Source organism: Chenopodium quinoa, unplaced genomic scaffold, assembly GCF_001683475.1.
Source record: "Chenopodium quinoa cultivar QQ74 unplaced genomic scaffold, ASM168347v1, whole genome shotgun sequence".
Classification (NCBI taxonomy): domain Eukaryota; kingdom Viridiplantae; phylum Streptophyta; class Magnoliopsida; order Caryophyllales; family Amaranthaceae; genus Chenopodium; species Chenopodium quinoa.
Window position 1 is genome coordinate 2,573,793 of NW_018745080.1, and position 16,750 is coordinate 2,590,542.

At 34.9% G+C, this 16,750-nt stretch overlaps 2 protein-coding genes across 2 annotated transcripts; one reads left to right on the forward strand and one right to left on the reverse strand.

Annotated features, from left to right (window-relative positions):
* Positions 1-3,874: 3,874 nt before the first annotated feature.
* Positions 3,875-14,027, reverse strand: LOC110709784 (long chain acyl-CoA synthetase 9, chloroplastic-like). The gene is made up of 12 exons (XM_021888031.1): positions 13,614-14,027; positions 12,277-12,738; positions 11,908-11,988; positions 10,734-10,997; positions 8,247-8,378; positions 7,945-8,118; positions 6,712-6,941; positions 5,632-5,749; positions 5,093-5,224; positions 4,865-4,999; positions 4,589-4,795; positions 3,875-4,209 (listed from the first exon to the last, which is right to left on the reverse strand). Exons 2-12 carry the CDS (start codon positions 12,721-12,723, stop codon positions 4,042-4,044), a joined length of 2,088 nt encoding a protein of 695 aa, XP_021743723.1. The 5' UTR covers positions 12,724-12,738; positions 13,614-14,027; the 3' UTR covers positions 3,875-4,041.
* A 607-nt stretch (positions 14,028-14,634) lies between these two features.
* LOC110709785 (metallothionein-like protein 2A) lies at positions 14,635-15,541 on the forward strand. Its single transcript, XM_021888032.1, has 3 exons — positions 14,635-14,791; positions 15,028-15,105; positions 15,191-15,541. Exons 1-3 carry the CDS (start codon positions 14,727-14,729, stop codon positions 15,282-15,284), a joined length of 237 nt encoding a protein of 78 aa, XP_021743724.1. The 5' UTR covers positions 14,635-14,726; the 3' UTR covers positions 15,285-15,541.
* The last annotated feature ends 1,209 nt before the right edge of the window (positions 15,542-16,750 follow it).

A 16,750-nucleotide genomic window follows, 5' to 3' on the forward strand; every position in this document is an offset into this window, starting at 1 on the left:
TCCAAGATATATATTACACAAAAATTGATTGATTGAGAAAACTAATTCTTTGCATTTCGTAATAATTAACCACGCAATATGAGAAATGACACATGAATGACTTGATATCGACACAATAATAAGGTAAAAATTCAATAATTACTTTAGTTTAAAAATGAGCTTATTTGGATATTGAATTTGGTCAACTCGACCAAAATCTAGACAAACACGGAAAGGATTTGAATCGAAATTGATCAAATACTGAATCAACGTTATCTTAATCAAACCGAACTTGACCGAACCGAAATCAACCCGACCCAAATTCATCCGACCCGAAATTAACCCGATCAAACCTGTTTTGAACCCAATTCGAATTTATCCGAACCGAACATGAATCGACTTTGGAGTTGACCCGACCCATATCCGACCTGACTCGATAGACCATGACCCAAAGTTGACCTGACCCGACCCGATCCGAGTTAAAAGAATAATTTTGACCCAAATAGACCCGACCCAAACTCCATCCGGTTATCCAAATTGACACCTCTACTATTAATACGTCTATTTCAATCTTACTTTTTATTTTTGCATAATTAACAGAATCAAATTTCTAATTCAATTCTACAAAAGATTTTTTGTATCCTCCAACAGTTCTTAGAGCAAACTTCAATTCTTATGAATAATCTCAATAGTGCAAAAAGAGAGAGTTGGTCAGCTGTCTTTCCACTTGTTACGCAACATTGTTTCGCAAAAACTATTGCTTTAGAGTTGGGGTGAGTCTTGCATTTGGCTAATGGTCAAATCTTGATACTTGTATTATAAAAAATAAGGCTTGGAATTTGTTAATTTTGTTCTTGACAACCTTCTTAGATGTAAGAGAATTAATGTATCTCACCTCCACTTTGCCCCAAAAAACCATCATTAAAAGGGTTGTTATGGACATAATTTCTTATTATAAGGTCAAAGTGTAGAGTTTTCTTTGCGAATTGTAATGTACTAATGTGAATTTATGATGTTGTACTATAAACGTATTAAAAAGTGGTGGTTCATACTTCATACACGCCATTATATATAAGTATTTTCTACATTTCAAAATAAATTTTATGTGTTTTAAATTTTATGAGCATAACTCAAGTAGTTATAAGTTATTGTTGGTATATTACATTTAATTATCACGCGTATTGTACATAGTCAAAACTATTTGTAACATTCTTAAATTTGTATAGCCCTTGTGATATTTGTTTGAGAGCAACTAATTGATTCAAGACGTACATATTCTAACACTTATCTGATAACCTCTAATATATTATTTTAAAATTTGACAATGACTTAAACGTAGTAACATACACTTGAATCTTCTTGTTCAAAGTAGAATACACAATACAAATGTTGTATACTCCGTAATTATGAAGGAATATTGAGTAGTATAATGTACCACAGTATAATTATCATTATTTTTTCAAAAATTTAATTTTACAAAGTCAATTTTGCTTTTAAAAGGGGAAAGAACGAAAAGAATGTAAAAGCTTTAGAAAAAAGAAATTCTTCTTTTTCTCTTTTTTCCCTTTTCCCAAACGTCACAAAATTGAAACCAAGAACTTGTTAATGAAGCATAGAGCTCTATGATATATAATTCATGGCCTACCAAAAAAACAAGCTCAAAACTTCAACGGCAAAAGCTACTTGTAATGTCAATCTCAATTTACTTGTCCCGTTTTAAGTTGGGGTGTTCCATTTATTTGTTTCCTTCCTTCTCTTGAGTCGGGTTTCACACTTATCCATAATATATATTTTTTTTTTCCCGCTCTCACCTATCCTATTTACACGTCGTACAAGATCAATAAATTAGATATGAATGAAAAGCAAAAAGAAGTAAACATGCAAGTATGCAAGCTAGGCTGGAAGAGAATGGATTTAAGCAAGAATATATAAATGACGAAACAATTTTATAAAAGCAGGAAAAGATAAATAAAAAGTATATCAAAAATAAAGAACCAAAGGAAAAAATAAAAAAAGGTGAAAGAACAAGGTATGGGGTCACATGGAAGAAAAGTCTAAGTTGTTCCCATTTTGATTAAGGTAGCCTTCATTTCAGTTTCCAATTTCACATCTTAGGGTCCCTTTTGTTCATGTCTTTGCTTCTTTGACTCATCTATATCATTAGATATACTTTGCTACTTATTAAACAAGCTCTAGTATGAGATGTCTCGGGTCGTTCTTCTTCGTACGAATGCATAAACTTGGGTGGGATGGTCTTCGTACGAATGCATAAACTTGGGTGGGATGGATTCAATGCGACATTTAGTAGACACGTAGAATTTAGTGAATGGTTTAGTCATTCATCGCAAAAAGGGGATAAGTTTGATTTAGAGTTGGTCGAAACAATCAAGCTAGTCGAATTCAGCTTTATGACTTATGAGACGGAAATTTTGTGTGCAAGGAGCCATATAAAGTCGTTAGTCAATTATTGGGGTTATATGGAATTATCTCAATTGGATCTAGTGGAATGTAGACTTGTAAGTAAGGTGATGATGAAGAAGTTTGTCGATACATAACTGGCTTATGAAAGGTTTTAAAAAATACACGTACTTTCAGTTGCTTCTTTAAGGAAGTTGAGGTTGGTAATAAGCTACGTTAAAGGACAGCATGGACATCAACCACCCCTAAAAAAAGAGATCAAATGAAAGGCAATAATCACAATACTAAATTTTGCAACAAAAATTTCGATTTTTTTTAGAAATAATTAAAACATCATCGTTTTAGAATCGAAAGTCTCGTATGAATATCATTTTAGAAGGTATTAAAAAAACTCGAACGTACGTGGTTTGATTCTCATGATACGTACACATGGAATAAATAAGGAAGAGTTTAAACGCGTATGATTTAAGTTGATTTACCCTTATGCTGTTATGCAGCATACTAAAAATCACTTGGATGGTGGATTGAATATCTTTGCTTACCTTTCTCGATTATTAAAATTCTTTCTCAAAGAAGTTTGAACTTTGAAATATGGTGATAGTACCTGCACATTAAAGTTTAGGCAAAGTGGGCGTACTAATGACCGAGGACCATCGTTAGAAAGGAACATATACCCGAATCCTTATATTTACTTATCCTTATCCGTCGACAGAAAGGAGTCATAACTTGTTCTACATTAACATGGTATAAATTTTCATCAAAAAGATAGCAAGAATTCCTAAAACAGGGGAAACCCCCAAGTAGATGAACTACAGCAGATTACTGGGCAAAAAGTGATAACAGGGGCATAGTCTTTGGATGTATGGGAGCTTCACAAACTTACGCAAATGCTTTCTTAATCACGATTAAGCGGTCTTAGTATAAACTCCCATCATCTATAAATAGTTATCAGACTAGTCACATTAGGAAGCCCTATTCACGAGGGGAATTCCTAATGTAAATATTAAATGACATATACACCCTACATACATGTACTTTTCAAGAACGGGACATTATTTTAAAAGCTAGCATCGTGAAGGCAACAATCATGCCCATCCATTTTACTCCGTGGTTGATATAGCATCACCATACAAGTTCAAATTGAAGTAGAGTTATCTAGCTGATAAATACTCCGTAGTAGGTAGGCTTCACTATCCTACGAGTTCAAAGTTTCCCACACTAACTAGTGGTTGCATAAATGGTTACAACGACCTTGAAGAACAAATCTAGCTCAGAAAATGACAGCAGGATCAAAAATTCTGAAAACAACATTAATAGCAGCATGTCTAATCAAGTATCCATTGGTTTTGGTTCATTCTTTGAGATTTCTATAACTTGTCTTGTGACGTTATCACAAAGAGAACTAATAAATAAATAAATAAATTCAATGTGCTCCTATTGAAGATCAACAAATGAAAGAATAAACCGAGAAAGCAGATGAAGTAGATAGGTAATTTATGTAACCCCCCTCCCCCCCTCTAAAAAACGAGGCTTGTGTTGGCAGGAATTATGTTACAAATGATAAAAGCAGAAGGAAACAAACAGGTGAAAAATACCTTACTGTGCGACATGTCTGTCATACAGCAACAAATTCTGCACAATGTATTATGTAGAGTATAATTTTGCGAGCTCGTCTGAGAATGTCTTCTTGACAACTTCTCTCTTGAGCTTTAAAGCAGCTGTTACTAATCCTGACTCTGGTGTCCATGGTTCTGAAAGCAATTTGATTCTTGCAGGGATCTCAAACTTTTCCAAGCGAGCCTTCTTCCCTTCCTACATAATAGAATAACATAGCATAAGAAATCAAGCAGCAAATGCTATACATTACTTTAAATCTCGTGCTTGTTTGTTAAAGAAAAAAAAAAAAAAAATCCTAATGTTTCAAGTCTTTCGACTTTTTTATACTTAAATTTCCTGTCTCTAACGAAAGGCCAAACATACATAATCCCAAAAATTTATGCTTAACGTTATTTATATTCAAATGTGTGTTATGAAGGGCATTCTTTTTCCATTTTTATTTGGAAGGATGAGAGGCCTCATGAGGGTGAGAAGCATTTAAAAAAAGTATTAATCATAATAGACATAATTAGACTAGACGCATGCTAACTCAAAAGAGTTTCCTCTTTGCAATCAAATTCTGTAGTAGACTAACCTTTACTAGTGATCCAAGAACTTCTTTAACAGTTTCTTCTTTCTGGCACAAGTCAGAAAAGTCTGTGAAACTAATTCCTTGCTTGACTGCCCAATCTCGTACAGCAGATTCTGAGGCTACCACGAGAGCCACACAGTAGCTATGATAAGGATCACAATGCAGCATGATGTTCTCGACATAGGGACTTGTAATCAGAGCTGCCTCAACCTACAGGTAAAACAAGACTTCAGGTTTTGGAGCTGATAGTAAGATTTATATTTATGTGTAAGCAAATACCTTTCCCAGAGAAACGTATTCCCCATGCTGAAGCTTAACAATGTCCTTTTTACGGTCAACTATCTCAAGGCAACCATCAGCATGAAACTGTCCTATGTCACCAGTATAGAACCACCTCATCCCTCTCTCATCAACCTTCCAATTACAAAGTATCGAAATTAAATTGAATGCATATTACCATGGTTTTCACAAAGCATGGCAGGATAACCAGCAGAAGACGAAAATAACCTTGTACACTTCATTGGTCTTGTCTTCATCTTTGAAATATCCAAGTGTGACATTCGGACCACCAATTACAATTTCCCCCCGAGGCATAGGTTTATCACTGACAAGATATCCTCCTTCAGGCCAATCTATTAACTGCAACATGATATGTGTTACACATGTTTCAATAAAGAGACTATACCTAACTACATGTGAAATACAAACCACCATCATATTACAGCAATTATAGATGTTGCAGCAAGACATGAAAAGAACTAAGAATTAGACCATGGTCATGCATCTTGGTCCAGTGAAAAACCATTATCATCCTCGTTTTCAAGTAGAAACAGTTTCAATTGACAAAGCATGTAATAGACGTGATTACAACAAAGCTTGTTGATAAAGTACTACATTAAGCATTTTCCCTAAGAACAGCCACAGTAATGTATGTAAATTCACAACAACAACAACAAGAACAACAACAAAAAAAAACCTACAATATTTCTGTTTTGCGGTAGCAATTTGAAAAATATATATATTAAAAAAAAATCAATTTACTTCACCTTAATATATGAGCAAGGAACAGGAGGTCCAACACGACCAACGGTAGTATCATCATACTCGGTAAATGTTCCACCAGCACAAGTCTCAGTAAGCCCATAACCTTGACCTATAGGAGCACTGAATGTGACCAAGATGTTAAATTATGCAACAGACACATTGGATTGCTATATATGGAAAGAAACACTTTGGATTATTATAGGCAGACTTCCATAATAAGAAAACAAAACTTGTTTTGACTTGGACATGTTAAGGAAAAAAAAATTCATACATGTACAACTTGAAAGTTATTAAAATTTGTGAGCTAGTATAGATAACTTTCCAGAGATAGTTGCAATGAAAACACCATTTTGATATTTACTTAAGTAATTGCAATAAATCAACACCAACTTGACTATGACATGAGCCTCTTTTATCTACAGCGAAATTTTAAATGACATATACTAGTTAATTGTAAAAAGTCAACACCAATTCGACAATGATATGAGATTCCCCTCCCCACAAACACTTGCCATGGAGCGATACCAACAGAAAGGCAATACAACATGGAAAATATTCATAGCTGCTAGGCTCTAACTAGACTAAAGACGTGGCAGGTAATAGCACAACTACTTAAAAGGATGATGTAATCCAACTGTCCAAATTCTAAAAGAATTTAAATTTTATCAAGGATTATAAACAGATTGGCAAAAAAACACACAGCACTCTTGTTGGGTCATCAAGGTGCGAATTGCTTCTTAAATACACAATGAGCAAGAGATAGAGACAGTATATTTTTATTAAAACAGGGAGCATATTCTAATATTAAGAAAATAAAACCCCCAATATCTGCTCACTTAAGAACTTTGGCAGAAACAGGTTTATACAAAAAATATCAATATCAAGTATTCACTGTCCAAATGAAAACCAATAAGAGCACTTCAGTGGGAAAACATGAGACATATACGAATAACAACCAACTCCACTTCTCCCCACATTTTGTATGTCACCTATTTAGCTTTGAGTTAAGATCCATATATAGATGCTCGTGACAGAACAACAGATCAATTAGGAAACATAAAAACCGCAATGAACATACTAACCCGATACAAATATTGATAAATCTTTGCGTATCACCAGAAAGAGGTGCACCTCCAGATAGAATAAAACGTATACGACCTCCCAACACTGCTCGGACCTTTTTAAATACTAGCAAATCCCAAAGAATTTTCTCTGGACCCCTTGCACCACACCAGCTACCATTCATTGCTGATAAGCGGCGGTTGTACGCAAAATCAAATAATCTTTTGGCCAATCCACCCTTTGCATCAACCTTAACCGCAAAACAATCCAACATTAAAAAAATCAAAATTTACAATCATAAAGAGGAAGGGGAAAAATCACACTATCATGTTCTATCTTCATGTATCATGAAATTAAAAATTCACTTACCCCACCCCCCAACAACCCCTACAAGAGTATCTGCCTCTAATAACTACTTGTTTTGTTAGCTTCTACTAAAGTTTCCTTGGATGCCAATAAAAACGAAACAAAATAGAACAATATAAGGAAAGCAAATTTCTGCTCGGTTGATAGGTGCATGAGTTTAGTAAATAGGCAAGGACAATACAAACATATTGCTTGTAATTCCTGAAGCTGGAACTATAAACTTGGACTATAAGAGATATACGAAAGACTAGCTGCATAACTGTAGTCTGCAGTAATGAATTGCACCATTGCCAACTTAAAGGCGTGCAGTAATCTATGACCAAGCAATTATTACTATTCTAATTTTTTCACAAGCATGGAGCATTGTATCAGCCATATATAGCAGAGTCTAGATTAGTTCTGAAATTTATTTTTCTCTCTATAAACAGAAGGTTCCCAACTGAATTGGGGCATCCAACAATCAACAGACTTTCTTATGTGTTTAGGTTCCTGTATACATCTTTAAAGCTAGAGCCTTAAAATTTTAGGGCACAGAGAGATGTATATAAGGACCAGAGAAGGACTCAAATACAAATGCATTAATATATTTGAAACTGTGTACAATGGATCATGTTACAAAATGTTCAGGAGGCTCATCTCAGATTCTCAGGTCTGAAATGAAGTAAGTTGATCGTCAGAATGTATTTTGCTGTGAGACAGAAAGGATGGAGCCTCTCTTTAAGAGTTAAAGTAGATAGGCCTTAATCAACTACTACTTCCATTCCCACCAGGAATAATATGTAAGCTTTCATTTGGTTTATTATTTACCCCTCCAACAAGTACTCCAAACTTGTGAGAAAGAGAGCAAGATATCACCCAAAAAAAAAAAAAAGACCATTCTTACCAACCTTTTTGCGTACACCATCTCGAACACGGTCCAGAATTGCTGGTACAGCAGCCATCAGTGTAGGTGCCAACACAGAGGCATCACCCTTTGTACCTTTTTTAATCTTGTTTGATGTATCTGTCAATGTAAGTGGGGATCCATATCCTATTCTCCCTCCAATTGCAGCTGCTATGTTCTGCAGTAGAAAAGATATGAAATTATAGGATGAGATTGAGCATGTGTTGATAATTTGATAAATTTATTGGTCAGCTAGGCACCTAGGCTGCAAGGAATTCTATGGTACAAATACAACATAGATCATACCTCAGCAGCTAATTCCAGGATGTGAGCTAGAGGTAAATATGCTAAATAAACGTCTTTTTTGCCAAGTCCAGGAACAAGAGTCATGACAGCAGAAACCGTGGCAAGTACATTACCATGCGTCATCATCACCCCCTGAAAGTTGAAATCGATTCACATACAACTTGTAAACTCTATGGAAGAAGGGGGTGGGTGATTATGAGAAGTCTCTGCAGAAATCTTATCCATCAGAATACACATATTATAGCACTTTCTCATACTTATTTAGAATATGTCAAATTGTCAACTACAAGAAAGCAAGAAATCTCCTCCCCATACATATATTTTTGGCATAAAAAACAATGGGAAAATTATTTGCCAGCCAGACTGCACCCCCATTAGAACATAATACAGGAAACCCCCACAGATAAACAACACAGCAATGCAAGGAGAACTGCTCTATTCTGCAAGGTTCGCGAATAGAAAACCAAATCCAAATTCACTCATTTCTTTCCAGCCACCGAAACAAATTCCTATTCTTTGCAAAGTAGCAAACCTATAAAGCCAATTAGTAAAAGTTCTAAAAATAAAAAGGCAGACACAACACCTTCTGCAGCAGCACAAACTATAAGATTCTTCTACAAAAAGACATAGTTAGCTTAAAAGAATACATAATACTCATTTTCTATAACAGCACAAAATACACACATAAGTATAGGTATTTGCAGAGATGGGAAAGGATGCTTTCAGTCTCTGACTCTAGGGTCTGCCATGCTATTGAGCATTTTCAAAATACCACACTCAAATCTCAACATTTTCCGAGGTGTTGTGTTTATGAAGAAAAATAAACCAAGGATTCTTCTTACTTAAGAAGGGACCCTCAAGATTGAGGGATGGAGATCTTACTAGCTCATAGAGTGTACTTCAGGCCCTTTCCTAAATCTCTATAGATTAAAAACAACTAAATTACTTCTTAATAATCAAAAGTAGAAGATACTAAATTTAAGGAGCAACGAAATTTAGCTGCACTTAATTGGAAGATTAAACACAGATGAAACAAATTAGAAAACAAAAAAAAAAAAAATCAATATACCCAACAATCAATTATGTGAACAAAAGCACATTAAATGATATTAGAGGTAAAATTTGCTACGACATGATGCAAGACCTTAAATCTGACTGGAAAAAGGTTTGAATAAATCTTAAATACAAGTCCATTCTTGTATTTTGCTGTATGTCCTAATATTGTGGTCCGGAAATTGCACCTTTGATATCATTTAATGCATTGTTGTTCAGATAGTTAATAGTCGAACATATTTTGTGTAATTTTCTAGTATATTTTTGTTGGATCACCCATACTTCACTAGATATTCATTAAAACTTCCCACTTTATTTCATGTTGAAAGCATCAAATAGCATCAACATTCAGTACAATCCTTACTGGGCACCAATTTTTCTCCCCATCCTTCATCAAACTAAGTTTAACAAGCAATCACAATCCAGCAACTTTAAAGCACATCCCAACAGAAGCACAAATCACGATCATTGATAGTACTGCACAACAGTGGGCTTACCTAATGAAAAGCCCTGAATGTTATCTGAAGTACCTAAAACCCTCCTCATATTAATTGAATACCTACCCTTTTTTTTTTTTTTTGAAAGACATTGAATACCTACCTAGAGATCCCGGAATTTGCGAAGTGGATAGTCAATCAACGCACCACTTAAGTTGAGTTTTTTTTATCTTTTTTCCAGACGTATACCAAAATTTTATTGCTGCCCACAAGTGACTGCATTTTGACTCTATAGAGGCAAAGAAACAGCATCTTTGTCTTGCAATTAAATCAGTCAATAATAAATCAGACAAACAAAATTGTCCATTCAGAAGAAAGTTGAATGAGCTTATGAGGGGCAATTATTCAACTTTAAATTACAATGGACTAAATGAGATGTCTAATTACATTTTACTTTTTCATAGTCAAATAGTATGTTAGTCAGTAGCTCCAGGATCAGGGGCCCTGAAGGAAACAAAATTAAGGCCAAAAGAGCCTCTTTGGAATAGTAGAAGTGAGAAGACACACACCTGAAAAGCTGAAAATCCTAACTAGCCTTAGGTAGGGAAGCCTAGTTAGATACATTGGGGTGATGGTATGGTGCACATGAAACTATCATCTCTGTCTATCAAGCAAAATAAAAGCATTTATCGACAGAAACAGAAAGGCTAGAGAAATTATAAAGTTAAGCCGGTAAAGATTATATTTCATGGGTTTATCAGTAGATGGTATCATTGTATATTGGTATCACTTAATGAAAATCTACAATGTCTAAGTAATCAGTCAATTACCCATAAACATCAAAAGATAATGAAAGAAAATCATAAAATGCTGATAACTCAAAAGGAGCTAAGATGTAGCTGTGGATCAGGTTCAGAGCAGTAGAGGAGAAATGAGGGAAGAACAGACATTCTAAATCTAAATTTTAAAAATTAAATGGTTCTTGTAGCCTACTCACTTTTGGCAAGCCCGTACTTCCACTGGTATACATTATTACTGCAGCATCAGCTGCTAGGGGTAAATCAGCATCAACAGGATTTTCTCGTCCAAGCTTTTCCACAGCAGCAAATGATATGACAGTCCAATTTTCCTCCACCAATGAGGCATTAGATGAGAAATCATCATCCATACATATAATCCTCTTTACAGTGTCAAGCTGTCCACTTATGTCCACAAGCTTTTTCATTTCTTTCTGCCCACAAATTACAGTCGTGACCTCTGTCTGCAAAAAAAATAAAAGAAAAGCTGTTTAGAGAAGTGCAAGTAACAGGGATCTATAATTCTATATACAATAGACTAAGTAATTGCCAAACTATACACTTGGCAAGTTGGCAGGTTCTCTTTAGAAAAATTGCCCACCAAAAAGTTCTGTGATCATAGAAAAAAAATTTCAGGCTTGTAGATTTTCTGTTAAATGGTTTACAGCCCTATCTGCTTAGTTGGACTCCCATAGCTAGCCCCTTGGTTTTCCCCAAAATTGTACCCCTGTTACTGTAAAGCCTTCAAAACTAATGGGAATTCTCAATTTCTCAGAAAACTATATCGTTAACATCAAGAAAAGCATACAGTAGAGCACATTCCTACACTCCTACTTATCTTAAATATCTAGTTATCCACAAGAGCATACAAGATTGAAGTCCCTATGCATCATCTGCCCTGCTTATTTGCTGTTATCTCTACTCAACAGAAGAAAAGGTACAAGAGTGATTAAAGCGTGCAAGTTGTGATTGAACAGGCATTGAAAATTTTTGCAATTAGACAGAAAAAACCCTGCAGTTATGCATGTCTCTATAGTCCATGGATCGTAATGCTCAAAAAAGTCAAGTGCATCATAAGCCATAACTGAAATTTAACCACAAATCCTAACACTATATTTACAAACGGACAACATTCAGCACAATTTTATGTGGAAGGACTTTGCACCATTGCTACTTTTGCTAGGAATCAATTCTTTGTCGGTGTTCTTAGAGAATGTCCGGGCCATTGAAAGGTTCTGAAGGCACAGCATAGAAACTCACAGGAATAAGAAGCAAATTCCAAGAATGAAGAAGGGGTAAACCTACTGTGAGTGCCTGCAACAAGAAATGCCAGGAAAAGAAATCAAAGAAGAAGCAGAGAAAGAGAAAGCGAACCTGATTCAATGAATGAGATAGAGCTTCCTCCCCAAGAGAAGAATATATTGTCACAATAGTTATGTTGCGCCTGAAACAAGCCTGTCAAAGAACATCAATGTTATGTTTCATTCAAGGACTGATAAAAAAAGGGGGGTGGGGTGGGTAGTACTTCAAGACTACCAAACCCATTGGGAGCAGAATGCGGAAAAATCAATAACTAACTACAAATCCTAACACTTGTAATATGAAGTTCAAATACACAACAAAGAGTAAGTCCTACTGCACAAAAGTTTCTTCCTGGATAAAAAAATATGCCTAATCAGCAAGTTTTTCAATTCCCTTTTTTCTTATTCTAATTAATGGAAAACAAAAAGATTTACCAAGTACCTGCATTGCGATGTACCATTCCTCTCGTGTATCAGCAAAGATTGCAGCACGTTCATTCCTTGAATGTCCAAGTTGTGCCAAACCAGAAGCAAAACTACAGACAGATTCAAAGGTTTTTCCATAGGTAAGCCATTCATACTCTCCCAAGTGAAGTTTCTCAAAGGATTTCCCATCTCCTGTCACTTCAGTCTCCTTAGCAATCAGCTTTCTGGTTCCAAGAAGGGGTTCATCTCTGTAATTTTCACATGACCTCTCAAAAAGTTCCGCGAGAGTTGAGACACCCTCCCATGCTGTTGTTACAGGGGAAGTAAACCGAGCATTCCTGATTGCATATCCAGGTTCCCCAGCAACATCAATAGGCAATCCTCTTTTTTTCCCACGCTTAGTATTACGAATTATAAGAGTAAACACAAGAGGAACAAGGACCCCAACTACATAGGGAGTCATCTCCTAAGTGTACACCTAGGAAAAAAAAAAAAAAAAGGCATAACCCTTAATATCACATATTGACAAAATCCAATTCTATATAAACACCTTCCATTAACAAAGATTCTATCAGCATTAGCTTCGATATATGCCAGTTCTGATGTAAAGAGAACAATCAAGGTCCCCTATGTAGCAAGCCTGTATTCCACATCAAACTAAAAGCTATACCACTATAGTACAATTTAGATTAATCCTAACATTCATGACCTCCTGGTAAATCGTTACGACCAAAGTAAGAGGAAAGAAACTGTATCAATTAATGAGGCCAATCCTCTAAAGCTCCACCCTCAAATTGTTATTTAGGAACTTCTAGCAACATGAAACAGGAAATAGTAATAGAACAAAAAAAACTCCAATCAAGCAAAGTGATGCACAATGGAAAAAACCCAGTCCAATTTTTTTTTTTTTTTTTAAAAGGGTAAAAGTAAGTCAGCAAGAACCACCATTGATGGGTCCCATTCCCACCACTTGAACTTTCAAAATAAAGGTTGATAATACACTAATTTCAACAAAAGTTTCAAACTATATTGTCACCCATAATGCTTAAATTACCTATTAATTTTATAAAAAAATAAATAATTATTAGGTGAGCTAGAATTGAGTTGGGCAGATCATACAAATAAAAACAGCACAAAAAATGGCTTCTTTGAGTTATCTTTAAATTTAATGCTTCTTAATAGACAAAATTACAAATAAAATAAGATAATCAGTTCAATTCCTTCGAATCAAAATCAATGATTTTTTTTTTTTTTTTAATGATCCAATAACCCCAGCATTTCCATATACTACGTACATGAATTATCAAGTAAAATTCTGGTTAATTTTAAGTTCTGAAGAAAGACAGAAAAAACCTGAGTAAGTAGAGGTTGAAGATGAACTGAAGTGGCTGTTTCTCTATCTATCTCTCCAAATTTGTGATTGTATTTTGCGGCACACTAGATTTTAATTTGAATTATTTTTTTTTTATTAATTTTGAATATGGGTGAAAATAATGCAGGTGACTGAGAAATCGAGGAAATTGCTTCTTTGTTTTTATTATACGCAGTAGGTTTTTTTTTTCTCAATTTTTGGTGAACAAAGAACAAACTTTGCATTAAGGGCGGCTTATGCAATGTGTAAATTTATTGATACGAGGGCCCATCGAAATAACTAGTACGAGTAGCTTTTCTTTGGTCCTTTTTAATTTTTTTTTTTTTGTTTTCCAACCACACTCAATCTGATCCAACTCAATGATCTAGATTATATTTTATTTTATTTTGATTTTGACTTGAGTGAACATAATAATTTAGTATAACTTAAGTTTAAAAATAAACTGTTTTTAAAAATAAATCGGTGTAATTGTTCGCTTCCTACCTGGTTGCATAATGCTTTGAAACTTATGCGTTGTTTTTAAGCCTTTATAGATATTGTGTTTGTCTTGTATTAAAACATTCTCTCCAATCTAAGATAACCTTCCAAAAAGGCCCCTTTGTCGTCGGACCTGCTTATGCCTACTTTGAATTATCGTCAGTCACAAGTCCCGACTCTGCACTCATTATCCATAGACGTGTGTTTCCTTGAAATACTTTTGCCTGCTTGTGTTGCTTTGTACTCACGAGCCCTATTTTCCACTAAGCTTGCATTTTTATAGCCAGAAAGGCAAGAACATGCCACACGACCTGGTATCAAAATATCCAGGCCATGACAATTGGTACGATATGGATTCAGACATCCGAATTGACACCTCTAGTCCAAAAGGATGCCAACATTATGTGGAGGATAGAGCTTCGATGCCAACATTAGACGGTCTAAAATGATGGTCTTATCCGATGAGGACAAGTGGACGGTTAATCATTACACTCTCCCTCCTCAGTCCTCACTACACTATTATAAAGTAAATCCACCCCTTACTCTTTTTCTTATCTCTATCTATCAGCTCCATTCTGTTTTTGATAGTATCATCAATTCGCAATTACTCTTTGAAAATGTCTTGCTGTGGCGGTAACTGTGGTTGTGGATCTAACTGCGGTTGCGGCAGCGGCTGCGGAGGGTAATTAATTTTCATCCTTTTCATTGTTTTTGTTCGTTTATGCACGGTTTTTTATGACGATTTATGTTAGTCGACCCCACGAACGATTTTGTCACTGATCGTCATAAATTCGGTGTTATGAAATTTTACCATTTATTTTATTTATGTGAAAGGGTTTTATTTAATTTTCTTATAAAAATGGATTAATGGTGTTTCAATTAAATAACTTTGTTTATTTATCAAATATGTTGATTCAGTTGCAAGATGTTTCCTGATTTCGTGGAGAACAGCTCTAACCCCACCGTTCTCGTCACCGGTGTTGCCCCCAAAATCTCGTAAGTTTTTTGTTTTTTTTTTTAATTATGTTATTGATTTTGATGGAAATTATGCGCGAATTGATTGGTTAACAAATGAAAACAGATACGGTGAAGGAGCAGAGAGTGGAGTAGCTGCAGAGAATGGGTGCAGGTGTGGTGCCAACTGCCAATGCGACCCATGCAACTGCGGCAAATAAATACCATCTTAATTAATTAAGATGAAGATATATTTAAACTAATTAATGTTGTTGTGTTAATTTAAGAAGTGTTGTATGTTTGTGGGACTATTGTGGTGTATAAGCCAAACTCCTAATTAGGCTTAGAATAATCGTATTATAGCAGCCTTATGATATGGTATGGTATGATATGATATGACGTCGTCTCTATCGTGTTACATGTGATGTTTACTTTATACCGGTTGGACTAATCATAATATTGTGTTCGTTTTACAATACTTTGTGATCTTGTTGGTTGGTGTTCAATTGTTCATATATTTCAAATCTGCGATGCTATACTTAACTTCCATTATTTCAAATGGCAACACTTTGTACAGCTTTGGTTTTCCGCTTTGCTCTAAATTTAAAACTGACTTTAATAAGACTTGACATGATCCTATATGAAATAAGAGTATATGATACCAATTGGTTGTTGGTGTAGTGGTGATTGTGGCTGCACTTGGTAGGGAGGAATGCGTGTTTGATCTTCCGCAACAATAATTGGGAGGGGATCGGAACCTAACTACTCCTGAGCCCTGAATTCGGATTACTCCAAAAGGTGAACCGGGTGGAACACCAAAAAAATAGGAGTATATGATTCTATTGTAGCTAGCGTAGAAAAAACGAGGCAAACAAAATAGTCATCCTCTTGAATAAAGTGAATAATAATAATAATAATAATAATAATAATAATAATAATAATAATAATAATAATAATAATAATAAAGTTGTAAGCATAAAAATCACAAAAGAAATTTGTCAATGAACTTGGGCCCTACCTCAAAATATCTCCCCAAAATGTAACTAAACGCATGATTGAATCATGTGAACTAATGAATGACAATTGACAACCAATTTAGTGGGGGTATTGGTGTATGAAATTGTTGAAAAGTATAACACAAATTTTTATTGCAGTTGGGTTACTCGGTTAGGGGTTATTCACTTAATTAAGAATTACTGAATTGATAAGGATTTTCCTGATTAGTGTTTGGTGTATGTTAGCTTGTTCCACGGTAAAGCGCTGAAAGAGAAAAGGACGATGAGTCAATCAAGTCATTGATCACTTCTCCTCCGTCCATATTATTCGTACGCCTTATCCATTCCTTCCCAACGAAAACGAAATTAAAGCTGATATTTGTGGAGTGGGGTTTTCCTCCCAAGCTTGCTTTGGACTGGGATTCCCTACAAGTGTATGGAATCTTGGTAAGAGATTTGATTGTTGACCCTACTTGTACAATTTGTTTATCAATTACTCCTTCTGTCCTCGATTGAATACTACCCCTTATGTTTTATAATGATTTTCTTTTTAGGAATCTGACACTATTTACTTCGTATGAGATTAGAAAATCTTCTAAATTACACTTAATATATATAAACATAATATAATCGACTTAGGTCTTGTTTGATTTGTGTCAATGTATAATTAATATTTAATTATTATTTATTTT